At 40.7% G+C, this 12862-nt stretch overlaps 1 protein-coding gene across 1 annotated transcript in view; it reads right to left on the bottom strand.

Moving 5' to 3' along the window:
• LAMC1 (laminin subunit gamma 1) overlaps window positions 1-12862 on the bottom strand; it is a 123461-nt gene that overhangs the window by 12439 nt on the left and 98160 nt on the right. The window contains exons 14-20 of the mRNA XM_028121466.2: window positions 9458-9703; window positions 8966-9119; window positions 8217-8359; window positions 6820-6998; window positions 5561-5717; window positions 1889-2094; window positions 1372-1451 (exon numbers count right to left, since the gene is read on the bottom strand). Of these exons, the coding sequence (XP_027977267.1) occupies window positions 1372-1451; window positions 1889-2094; window positions 5561-5717; window positions 6820-6998; window positions 8217-8359; window positions 8966-9119; window positions 9458-9703 (1165 nt within the window). The remainder of the gene's footprint in view (window positions 1-1371; window positions 1452-1888; window positions 2095-5560; window positions 5718-6819; window positions 6999-8216; window positions 8360-8965; window positions 9120-9457; window positions 9704-12862) is intronic.

The raw sequence follows: 12862 nt of genomic DNA, 5'->3' as shown, positions 1-12862 counted from the left end.
GGTATTTTCCTATAAAGTTTATAGGGGCAAATGTCTATATTTCTTAAAAAAATTACTTCTAAATAAAATCATTTAAGAATAATTTATCTATAAGACCATGTATGCTAGCAAGAACTCGTCTAGACATAAACATGAACCCCAGACCTAATGTTTAATCTTCACTCTGGTTCAGTTACTACATAGTCTTGAAACAGCCTCCAACTATTCAGACTTCTCACATATAACCTAATTACTGACAGGAAAAGCAGCCTGACACCAAATGGAAAGCAACATGTCAACAGGGAATCCAGCCAAATAATGCAAATTTCAGCTGAGGAACTGCTAAGGTTTTTTCAGCTCTAAAATTTCATATTACAGTGTCACACTGTAGTGTGTGCCCATTCGTTTTCGTTACAATAAAGGTTTCTTTCAAAATTCCTGTATGAAAGACACCAGAATTACTTTAGTTTCAAGACCTAATTTCCTTAGGAGTTTTCTGTATGTTTTCAGCTATCTTCTTTTCATCAGAAAATCCAGCTATGAAACCATGAATGTTCCATGAACTAAATGATACAACTCACCCATTTCCATTTGCAAAAAATAGAAAGAGAGCACATGTTAAAGCAAGAAGCCAAAGTAATTGCTCTAAACAATGAGACTAAAAGTTTAAGGTTGGGCTTACTTAAGAATCCCACACCCATGAGGTCTACTAGCTCCGTTCTGCAATTCATTCAACAAACATTTATTGAGTACTTACTATATCCCAGACATTGTTTGAGGTATTAGAACTTTAGTAGTGAATGAAACACACAGAAATACCTGCCTTCGTGAAGCCTACATTCTAGCAACTCCTTTAACAAATTTTTTCAATTTAATGCTCTCTTACAACTTAAAGTTTTTCCTAAGAAACTACCTTATACTTAATAATTTTAAAAATCTCAAAAAAAATGAGGAATGAAATGGTCTGTTTTCTTGGGCTGATTTTCAAAGGTACTATGGGTTTGTAAACATTTTCTATTAAAATCTGAGAGCGAAACATTTTTGTTAAAAATTAATTTTAAAAAAATTAAAAATATAACTAAATTCAACTGAGCTTCTTAGTTATCAACTTTAAGGTTTTGAAATTAAAAATCTAAAAATGTTATGGTTTTCTCTGAGACGTGCAAATATAATTTCCCTCCAAAGCATCATGTTCAAATATTCAAAGTAAATATTCTGATTTCAAAGGAGAGACAAGAAAAGAGTACACACAGCCAATAACGTTTCAGAAAAGAGCCAACTTTACAAAAGTAGGTTATATGCGAAGTGTTTGTGGGTAAAGGAGGGGACAACATGTACACATGTAAGGAAAGTTATAGCTTAACCATTAAGACACAGGGATCTGGAGGTTACCGTTCAGCAAGCTTTCGTGCCTCTTCTGCCAAAAGAGTCATGTTGTTTGGGTCCCCTGTAGACTCTGGCTGAGTGATTGACTGAAGAAGAAATAAAAAGAGCACTAATCTCAAAGGACTGAATTATTTAAATTTAATACAAGTGTCAAAACCAAATTTGTATTAGTGTTATTTAGCAAAAAGAATGTCTCCTTGATTGAAAGATCCTTCACTAATATTTAGCATCCTTGGCTACAGATTACTGTTTCTATTTTCATCAAAGGATAAAGGAAGTTTAAACTGACTAGTGCCATAGAAGGAACAAAGCTAGAGAAAGGACCCAGATGTCCTTTGGTTGTTATCCAATTTGTGATAACTATTTAATGGCAACTTAGAGCAACCTGGCTTTTGCTCCATGTTTAGAGACAAAAAGACACAAAGAGTCAATTTAGCTGAAGCATTCTGTGGACAGTAAGAGACTTGCTACAAAGTACCAGGGGACGCCTGCACCCCAACCTCACACCTTCCCAATCACTCACCACGTTGGCAACAGCAATCTTTGCTTTCTCAAGTTCTCGGGTCGCAATTTCAATCAACTGCTCTGTGCTCTCTACCCTGGCACGTGCTTGCTCAGCCAAGTTTCCAGTCTCTTCAATGGTATTGCGGATATTCTGTAAACGGCTAATTTGGCTGGATAAGGTGTTATTCACTCTCTGGAGGCGGTCCATCAAATTCTGGTCTATATCTGCAATGGCATTGCAGAAGAAAGTCCATAAATTATCTGAAGGGGGCTACATATCGCACATGAAATCTGAGGCACAACTTTATTCTTCCAAACACAGATCTTTCTGATAAGCTTTCCCTAAGCCCATCGGCAGAACTGGTCAGTCCTTACTGTGCCCAGTAGTACCTCCCCTGTTATATTTATCAGACTGTCTCCAATTGTGTGCCTGTCTGTCCCACTGGACTACCAGCTTCTCTTTCTTACTCATCACTCTATCCCCAGTCTTACACAGTGACTGGCAAAGAGGAGACACCCAAGAAATGGCTGAGGAAGGAAAGCTTTGATGTTCCAGCACATGCCAGATTTAATCATAAAAATACAGTGTTATTGAAAGAACTATCAGCCCTGACAGCTGGACATTTTTCTAAACTAGGAAAAAATCTAGGTTCAAAATAGATGTTGAAGTACGGAAAATTAAATTCATTTTGTATTTTAAACTAAATACAAGACTAAACACAGACCCTTGCTGCCCCCCACCCCTACCCCCTGGCAGAGCCAGGTAATTTCTTTCATACTGAGTTCTGCTTTTGAATAGTTCTGCAAATTGTTCTTTATTGATTATGCCCATTCAACTTAAATCTCATACCTGGGTCTTAATAAATAAAAAGATAAATATACACCTGTGTAAATATAATTCTGTCATTATTAAAATTCTCATAGGTCATGAGAGTATATTCACATACAAGAACCATTAAGTCCTATTCAAAATCAATCAGTTCTTATTTCAGCAAAATGCTCAGAGTTCGCGTTTAAATTTTCCAAGGAATGTGAAAAAGATGAGAGGTCAAAGTTAGAGATCAATAAAGATGAATATAAGTTTGGAAAATAGCATCTTGTAAGCAGGGCCATCAAATACACATGCAAAGTTGATGCAGTGAGAAACTCGCCTAACTATACACAGTGGCCCTGCTTGAATGATTAGACAATTCTTTGATAATCTAAAGATTTTTAAGAAAATAACAAAAGACCAAAAAAAAGTTGAAACTGTAGAAACTCATTTAGACCCAAGAAGCATAAGCAGCCACTGAAGTTATGAAAACCCCTTTCCTTTAGACCGTCAGGAATGTAACAGATACCAATCTCTCCAGCCAGCTCTTCAGAGAAACATCAGTAACTGAAAAGAGAATAGATAATCTAACTGGTAGAATCACTTCAAATGCCTTCAAATTGCAAAACCTAATTGCACCATATAATCTCCTTTTAAAGCTGCAGAATAAACACAAGTTTAAACTACAAATAAATACTCAGGGATAGTTTGAAAGGATAAATCATTGTGGAGATACTCTTATTCTTGGCTAGTTTGAACCCAAGTAAGAAAGGTCAGCCAGGAACTCCATGAATCAAGTCTTAGTGGGAGTAGACTTTAACCCTAGCCTCACTATGGTGCTCCCCGAGCTATGAGAAGCTGCAGCCCATTATGTTCCCGCCTTTCAAGTGGCTCAAGGGGAGGTACTGACATCCATGGTTTTTGTCAAAGCTTCTGTCCGATGGAATCACCAGCTTGGGTAGAGGAAAGTAGGTGGTCATTATGGCCAAAGGAAGCTAGACGTAGCTGGGGCTGCACCAAGATGAGGAACAGTGCTGGCTGACTTCCCTTTCTAGCCTCTTGACTATTCCCATGTGCTCATGGTGTGGGCACCAGAGCTACGTGCCAGACCCCAGCTCTCAGGTGGACTGAGCAGCACTTAAAGATAACCCCACATTTGATTCTTCAGTGTATATGGCAGGACAGATGTGAATTTGTTGTTACAAGAGAATACATTAGTGGAAAACTGTGTGTCAAAAGGTTTTGCCAACAATTGAACATCCTAAAAAAAACACTAGTGTTGACACAGAACAGGAAACATTTAAATTCTTCTTAATCTGTGTTTAACACTTAAAATGTAACAACAACACAAAAGACAAACACACAACTAAAGTTAATATAAACTACTGACCCCTCATTTTATTTTTCAATTTCTAAAAATTTACCTTATAAAACAATTTCTGATGCTCATATAAAAATTAAACTGGCCAAAACCAGATGCATCTCATTACTTCCTTCTTCACTTTAATAATTTTATAAAATCAAAATTACATTTATTAGGGATATCTACAGTAAGAAATAAGTAATATACTTAATTTCTGTTGACCTATACTCTGACAGGAAGACCTAACTCCAAATGGGTAGATTCATAAACTCAATAAAGAGGTCAATCATTGTGGTCCCAGGTGTCCTAGAGTTAATGAACATTTACTATGAGTGGAAAGCCCCTAAACAAAAGTGACCTCAGCCAGGTCGTGAGTACTTGGATAGAAGGAGCACAGTCTTATTTATCTTCTCATTACTGGTGTTTAGCACAATGCCTGGTATACTATAGGCCCTCAGTCAGTGTAGAAAAGGATTTGTCCAAATTTAGAAAAAAAAGCTTAATTCAAAGTGATAAAAATAAAATGTTAAAGTGATTTAAGGGGTGCCTGGGTGGCTCCACTGGTTGAGCGTCCAACTCAATTTTGGCTCAAGTCATGACCTGAGGATTGTGAGATTGAGCCCCAGGTCAGGCTCCACACTCAGCACGGAGTCTCCTGGAGATTCTCTCTCTCTCCCTCTGTCCTTCCCTCTGCTAGCTTGCTCTTGCTTGCTCTCTCTCAAATAAATAATCTTTTTTAAAAAGTGATTTAAAAAGCATGTTAATAATGTAAAATAACTTCTTCTTACTTTCAAAGTTTCACAAATTCAGGTTCCTTTAAAGTATTTTAAAATAAACTGTTTTCTAAATCTTAAGCCAATTCCTCTGCTTATTATCATCAGTCTCATCGGATAAAGTACAGAGGAGCAACACAATTGCAAAGGACATTAAATATGCATATAATATAAAATATATGCTTTTACATGATGTTATTAGCACATTTGTTCACTTATTAAGCAGAAAATTTCATAAGCAGGCACTAATTCCTAATCTTTCATAAATATCAGGTGTCATATATTTAGTATCTAGCTGTTTGGTCAATACTTGAAGACTACAATTTTTCCTTATGAGGGTCCTTTCTAAGGAAATAAAGCAGTGCGTAAAATAAACTCTCACTCAGTAGACTGACAGAAGAATCCAAGTTCAAATTTTCAACTTAAAATAATGCGCACCCAAAATGCATACCTTTCATGATTTTTAAAAACTGTTTTAAAACACTTTGTAATGGAACAGATTTATACACTTGGAATTTTAGCATTTAATAGTTTCTGATGTGTTGGGAGAATTATTTTTGCTTACTGTATCTTAAAACAAGTTCTTGTATTTCCACATATTGTTTAAAAAAATTCAGATTCTACAAACAGTTTAAAAAATTGAGGAAGAATTTTATAATGCCATACTAAATAACCTTGAACTAGGAGCCATGTCTAGAGACTGAGCCATCTGGCAGAAGTTACCCAGTGTTTTAACATGTTTACCTTTGACATCCTGGGCCTCTCGAAGGAGGTCCATAACTTCTCTCTCCGCGTCCTTTAGTCTGTCCTCAAAGGCTTGATCTGTCACCACCTCTTCCCCAGTTCCAAGGTTTGCTATGAGATTCTCTAATTCCTGGAGTTTCACTCGATGATCAGCAACCTGGACATAATGAAGGAAGAAAAGGGAAAGTTAGCACATATAAACATTCCTGAAGAACTCAGCTGTACTCCCTGCAGGAATGATCATCAAAAGGGTGCTCACTCTATAAATATGTAGGTCTACATACTCCACATATATCTACTTTTAAACAGATAATATACGTAGTTTTTCTTTATTTCTCTGGCTTCAAGAGAAAAACTATCAAGCCCATTCCTTTGACATTAAACACTACTTGTTGAGGATTCTCTAGTTCTGACCTCTCCCTTGCATTTTAGATTGCTTTCCTGATATCTCCACTCAGCTCTCGGATGGGAATCTCAACTCAACACCCAAGACTGTACTCTTTTCTTCTCTTAAATCTGTTTCCCCTGAGTCATCTCCATTTCAATAAACAATGCCTCCAGCTACCTTAAGCAAAAAACCCAAGAGGCACCCTTGGTGATTCTCTTTCTCTGTGCTTGCTCCCTCCCCCGCCAATCACACATACTTACCCAATTCAATCCAGGCTTGCCCTTTTGCCCCATTCCTAACCATCATTCTTCACATAGCAGTCAGAGTGTTCTTCTTAAAATATAAACTGGATTTCCTAGCTGAAAACGCATCAGTGCGTTCATGCTAGATTTGGACTAAAATCTAAATCCCTTACTATGGTTGACATGGTATGTCATGGTATGACAACCTCTCCGGTCTTATCACAAACCACTCCCTCCTCAATCAGGAGGCTCCAGACACGATCCACCTTTGAGACCTTTGTACCCTATATTCCCTTTGCCTGGAACAGCCTACCCCTCACTTCTCATTAGGCTTGTTCCCTCTTATTCTTAAGATCTCACCTTAAACAAATGTCCTTAGAGAGGACTTACATGAAGTAGTTCTCCCAGTTATTCTCTGTTTGTATTCTTTCTGGTGCTCATCTCAGTTAGTAGGTCTTTATTTAATTTTTATTATTTGTCTCCCAACTGGAACATAAGTCTTTGAGGACAGGGCCATGCCTATCTTGTTCATTATTTGTTCTCTAGAGCTCAGTGCACAGGAAGTACCCATTCAATGTCTACTGAATGAATAAATGAATGAATGAGCGAATGCCCTGTTGACAGCTCACCTTATCCTTCACCAGCCGGTAACATGCTGGACACTCCTGGCAGCCAGGCCAAGACCGATTATAGAAATAGTTCTCTTCACATTGGTCACAGCGATTTCCCACAAAACCCTGTTTACATTCACAGCGACCATCATCTTTGCACTGGAGTGAAAGAGATCCCTCAGGATGACAGTCACAGGCTGCAGAATAAAGTAAGAAGAGTCTATGATAGAGAAAGGAAGGAAGATTGCATTGCCTTTTAACCCACACTGATATCAATAAGCTGATGGTACTCTCATTATAGATTTTTTTTGAAAAACAGGCCAAATTATGAGAATTCGAACGGTTAAGTCTGCTCAGTAGAGAAAACAAAAATTTTTAAAGCAAAAGTGATTTTTTTTACATTTTAAAAAACTTTAAAAGATCTTCAGTGAAGATTAGAATCACATTCAGTATATGACAAATATTTCTATAAACAATGTAGTGAAGTTTGAAATACTTTTGCATTATAAGGAAAACATTTTATTATTCCACTAATGAGAATTCAGTTCTGTACTTTTATCTCAGGTTTAATGTCAGTTCTCCTCCTCTTCTGATGTTGGTCTGCCACTAATTTTCTTCTTTTATTATTGTCATTATTAATTTTATTTTATTACATTATGTTAGGCAAAAGTGAGTTTTAATAAAGTACAATGTGCATCATCTCTGAGGGGACACATTTCATGTTACTTAGTAATTATAGAAATTAGTCTATTAAACTAATCAATGCCCTTTTATGCACTTCAAGAACTCTACCTTCAACTCTCTGCTGTTTAATACTTCTTTCACTAAGGAACTAGAAAACCCAAATGCTAATACATATTTTGCATTATTTTATAGTTTGTTTACTTGCTTTGTTCTCTGAACTGGGTCAATGATTTATGCTACATTCCACAGGAGAAATGAAGGAATTCAAAAAGCAAAACACCAAACTGTTCTGAGGCCTAATTCCAGCAAGTGTTTACACCAAGGAGAAGCAGATGTGTAGATGTAACCGTACCAAAAGGGCCCCAAGGGTGGGAAGCGACTGTAGCCAGTAAGTCAACCACCAAGTAAGTTGTAAACAGAGTCTCTCACTGTCTCATTATCTGCTCTAAGAATGTGATCAATAAAAATGTTTCATTAAGCACAGTGGGAAAGCCCAGTAATCAAAGGGAGACCTTCCTTGGGACTGGAAAAAGAAGCAGAAATACAATCCAAGAAGATGTAAATAAGGTGGCTGCAAAGGAACTAGAGAAGCTCTCCCCCAGTTTTAGAAAAGGAGAATATTCACTGACTGAAGCATCTGTGAGGACTTAGGTCCAGCTCTGACTGTCAAAATCTGTGGTTCTAACGGGAATTGGGAAAGACTTAAGAGTTCTATGCTCCCAGCTCCTTACGTTTGCAGCCTTCGGGTCCAAACCCAAAGTGGTTGACCTCACAGCGCTCGCAGTGCTGGCCCGTGACGCCAGGCTGGCACTCACATTGGCCAGTGTGGATGTCACACTGTCCATTGGTGGAACCCAATGCGTGGCAGTCGCACCTGAAAGTGAACATACGATGTTTCTCCGGTAAGAAAAATGGACTCTCAGCAAACCTTCCCCCGGCCCCTGGTCAGCACAGAACTGCTGTAACTTGTATGAGAAAACAATCTAAAGGGCTATTAAAACAAAATGTTAAGGGTTATTAAGTGCCTAAGGTTCAAGTAATTTTCATGAGTTCTACTCAGAAACTCTTTTTCTAACCTCACCCACCAACACGGTTAATTCCACTCCTAAAGCCACTACAAAGGGGCTCTCCTCGGTGCTGACCAGCAGGAGCTTTGAAAATAGAAATTCCCAGGCTGCGAGCCTGGAGGGTCTGACTCTGGGAGCCTCAGAAAGCACCTCACGAAATGCCGTGTTTGAAAGGTTGCTCGGGCGACTGACGCAGCCAGGGCAGCTTCGTTCTACTCGCCTCTCCCAGTAGCCTCAGTACCACTGTCCGGTACTGCCCCTGAGCATGCTCTGCTCGAGTGAGGCACTCAAATAATTCCTAAACAAAATCAAGGCTACCGTTACGGGTAAGTCATAAAAATCCATCTCTCACAATTAAAAAAAAAAAAAAGGCAAGCACAGAGTGCTTCCAGCAACGGTGCCTGGCGCCTCACCTCTCACAGCCCCGCCCGCTCTGCAGGTTGTAGAATCCAGGCTCACAGGCTCCACAGTCCCGGCCGGTCACGTGGGGCAGACATTCACACTGCCCGGTCACAGGGTTACAGCTGTTCTGCTGCTTCGAGGTGCCGTGGGGATTGCACGCACAGGCTAGGGTGGGGAGATGGAGACAGCAAGAGATGCGAATCACCAGAGAGAAATACGAAAATGTAAACAATACAAATAGATTCTCCAGACTTTAGGTGAAGTGGCTGGTCTCGAGATATATTAGGGTTAATAAAATATATGATTAAAGTCAATTTCACCTCTTTCTCTTTATTTTCATGTGTCTACAAGAAAACTTAACTTACATGAGTGGTTCACACTACATTTCTATTGAATAGTGCTGTATTAGACCAAACATCTGTAAATATTTAAAGAGACCACACGATGAATTTTCAGAATAAATGAGCACAACAGTGGCAGAACCTGGCCGATGGCTAGATTACCTTTGCATTTGTCTGCTGGATTGGGAGCCAGGGGATTTCCAAAAAATCCATCTTTGCATCGGTCACAGTAAAAGCCAGCAGTGTTATAGATGCATTTCAGGCATTCTCCTGTCAAGCGATTACAATTTCCAACCGCATTGGGGTCGATGTTGTCATTGCATTGACAAAGGCGGCAAAGCCTCACAGGGCCGTGTCTACCCAGAGGGTCTCCAAAGTAGCCATCATCACAGAGCTCACACCTTTTACCTGCACATGGGACAATCTGATGTTAGGAAAGAAAGACCTCAGACATTCCTGGTGCTGTTGGACACAAACAGTCTGGTTACAAAGAGTCCAGGTGAACCATCAGATGTGAGGCCACGTGTCACAGTGGACAGGGCACCAGCCCAGGAGAGCAGAGGACCTGGGCTGCAGTCCTGGCACTGTGCCAGATCAACGCAGGGACTCTGGGCACGTTTCCATGTTGTTATTAGAACGATAGCACCTGTTGTGCCTACTGCACTTCAATTGTCCTGAGGATTAACTGACATCATGCATTAAAAGTGCTTTGTGAACGAGTCAGGCTCAGGGTTTATTAACCTCTTTTGCCCCAAGGGATGGCACATTCATATGTTTGTTTTCGTTTATGATATTAAAAAAGATGAAGTGCCACTCAATACTGTAAGTTTCCTATACAGCAGAGTAAGCAGGACAATCTTCCTAAAAAAGAAAAGACGTGTGCTAATCCTTGTTGGAGCTGTGTCAATTAGGACAGAATCAGAGCATCTTAGAAGAGAACTTAGAGATTGTCATTCGCCTCCAGCTTCTATTATAGCGAAGGGACCAGAGAAGTTAAATAGCTTGCCCACAATCCAACAGCTAGAATCCGGGACTCTTTCCACCATACTCACTGCTCCTCCTCTTTCCTTTTCCACTTTCCCATTATTATTAGCTCAAGTTGGAATCTTGATATCTTTGTAGCTGATAGGGACTGACTTAGCTTAAGCTTTCTGGAGAAATAAAGGTTTGTTCATTTGCTCATTTAATGAACATTTGCTGAGCATCTCTTATACACAGGCACTGTTCTAGGTTGTCAGGATGATGCAGTGAACCAGGTGGACAAGATCTCCAATCTCATGAAGCTTACACTATAGCTGGGGGAGACCAATCCACAGACAATATAAATAAGATTATTTTGGATCAGGATAAGCATAACAAATTAAACAAAACAGAGCAACATGACAGAATGACAGGGTAAGGACTACTTCAGATTGGGTGGTTAGAGAAAGCTCTGTAGAGTGGAGAGATCTGGGATGATGGAAAGACAGGGAAAAAAAACAGTCATGCTAATATCCAAGGGAAGAATGTTACAGAAAAACACAATTAGCTTATGGAAATAGTAAGAGCCAATCTTGTAGGTCACAGTAAAAAATTTGGTTTATATTAAAGTGCAATGAGGTGATATTGAGGGTTTTTAAAGTGATATGCCGGCGCCTGGGTGGCTCAGTTGGTTAAGCGACTGCCTCCGGCTCAGGTCATGATCCTGGAGTCCCGGGATCGAGTCCCGCATCGGGCTCCCTGCTCAGCGGGGAGTCTGCTTCTCCCTCTGACCCTCCCCCCTCTCATGTGCTCTCTCTCATTCTCTCTCTCTTTCAAATAAATAAATAAAATCTTAAAAAAAATAAAGTGATATGCCCCGATTTACATTTTTTTTAAAGATTTTATTTGAAAGAAAACGAGTAGGGGGCAGAGGGAGAGGGAGAAGCAGACTCCTTGCTGAGCACAGAACCTTGACGCAGGCTTTCATCCCAGGACCCCAAGATCATGACCTGAACCAAAGTCAGATGCTTAACCGATAGAGCCACCCAGGTGCTCCTGATTTACATTTTAAAAGGATTATCCTGGCTGCTGTGTGAGAATGGACTGCAGGGAGACCAATTAGGAGGCTATTCTAGGTGAGAGACCGCAGTGGTGTGGACCAGGGTGATGAAATGGAGGCGGTGAAACGCAGTCAGATGTGAGATCGAGTCCATCACACATGCTGGCTGACTGCTTCCAGGAAATGAAAGAAAGCAGAATCAAGGACAAGCCCAGGATTTTAGCTTCTAGCTGGAGCAACTAGGTGGATGGTAGTATTTTCCCTGAGATGAACAAGACTGGGGAAGGATAGAGTTGGGGTTGAGAAAAATAAAGAAATCAAAGATTTAGCTTGGATTTGCTTAAATTTGAGATGCCTTTAGCATCTGACTCAAGCAGAAGATTAAATAGACACATTCAAATTAGCAAGACCTGGAGAGAGTTTAATAAAGATACTATCTATACGAGTGTGGGCAGGGTGTAAGCAATCCTGGGGGACAGCGCAGCCCCGGGAGTAGTGACTGTCAGGCTCTATTACCTGGGCCTCAGGGGCTGGGGGGAGCGAGCAGTTAACCGGAACCTCAGGTGAGAAAGGGCTGTTTGGGGAAAGCTAGCATCAGGAGCTGAGAACCTTGATGAAAGTCACTAAGCCACAAGGACCCCCCCAGAGAAGGGGCCTTGGACTAAATACTCTGCCCCCACCCTCCTCCCTCTTCCTGCTGCCTGAAAACAAATGGAGGGCCCATGTGATATAGTGCATACAGGTCCCATCGGGGTGGAGAGAAAAGAAGAAAGGATGGGCAGGGGCAAGTGGAAGGCCTCCAGCCCACCAGCCAAGCGGAGACGGCAAGTATAGGCAGCCGGCGCTTGGGAGAGAGCATGGTCGGAACCCAAGACGCAGATTTTTCAGTAGGCACAGAAAGGCTTTTGAAGCTAGATGAGATTTGTTCACCTGAGGGGAGAATACAGATAAAGTTGACACGGAAGTCTCAGGCTGAGAATCAGAAGTGATAAAAGGAGCCTCAAGAGAAGAGGAAAGGAAGGAGACCCAAGAGGGGGCAGGGTCCCCACAGGTGAGAGGAGAAACGTCTGGGGCGGAGCGGGCAGTCACCAGCATCCCACGCTGCTGAGAGACAGGGTCAGAGGAGGACTGAAAACTGACCCCTGCATTTGGCAAATGGAAACCACTGGTGAGGAGAACAGAATCTGTGGCTGGGGGCGGGCCAGGAGAGGAAGAGACAGGGCGCTACGCGGGCCCTTCTTGTCTCTGATGCAGTTACCAGACCCTCACCCGAGATCCTTCTCCAGACCAGGATTAGGACAGCATGCCAGTTTTGCTTTTCATCAGATCACGTAGCCATTCTAGATATGATCTATATTTAAAATGCCTTGAAACCTGTTTTGAATAAAACAATTTTTTTTTTTTTAAAATCTGGTAGAAAACCTAAAACAGAGCTGCATGGGAGCTCATGGAAAGCTTTCACACCAAAGTATCTTCTGGCAACAACAGCTAACCTATTCTTTTGTCTCAGAGTCCAGGATGTAGGTCCAAGTCCTGGATGTGACTTT

Source organism: Eumetopias jubatus, unplaced genomic scaffold, assembly GCF_037043125.1.
Source record: "Eumetopias jubatus isolate StellerSeaLion01/CBP00866 unplaced genomic scaffold, mEumJub1_p1.0 scaffold_12, whole genome shotgun sequence".
NCBI lineage: Eukaryota > Metazoa > Chordata > Mammalia > Carnivora > Otariidae > Eumetopias > Eumetopias jubatus.
This window is presented reverse-complemented; position numbering and strand designations above follow the sequence as displayed.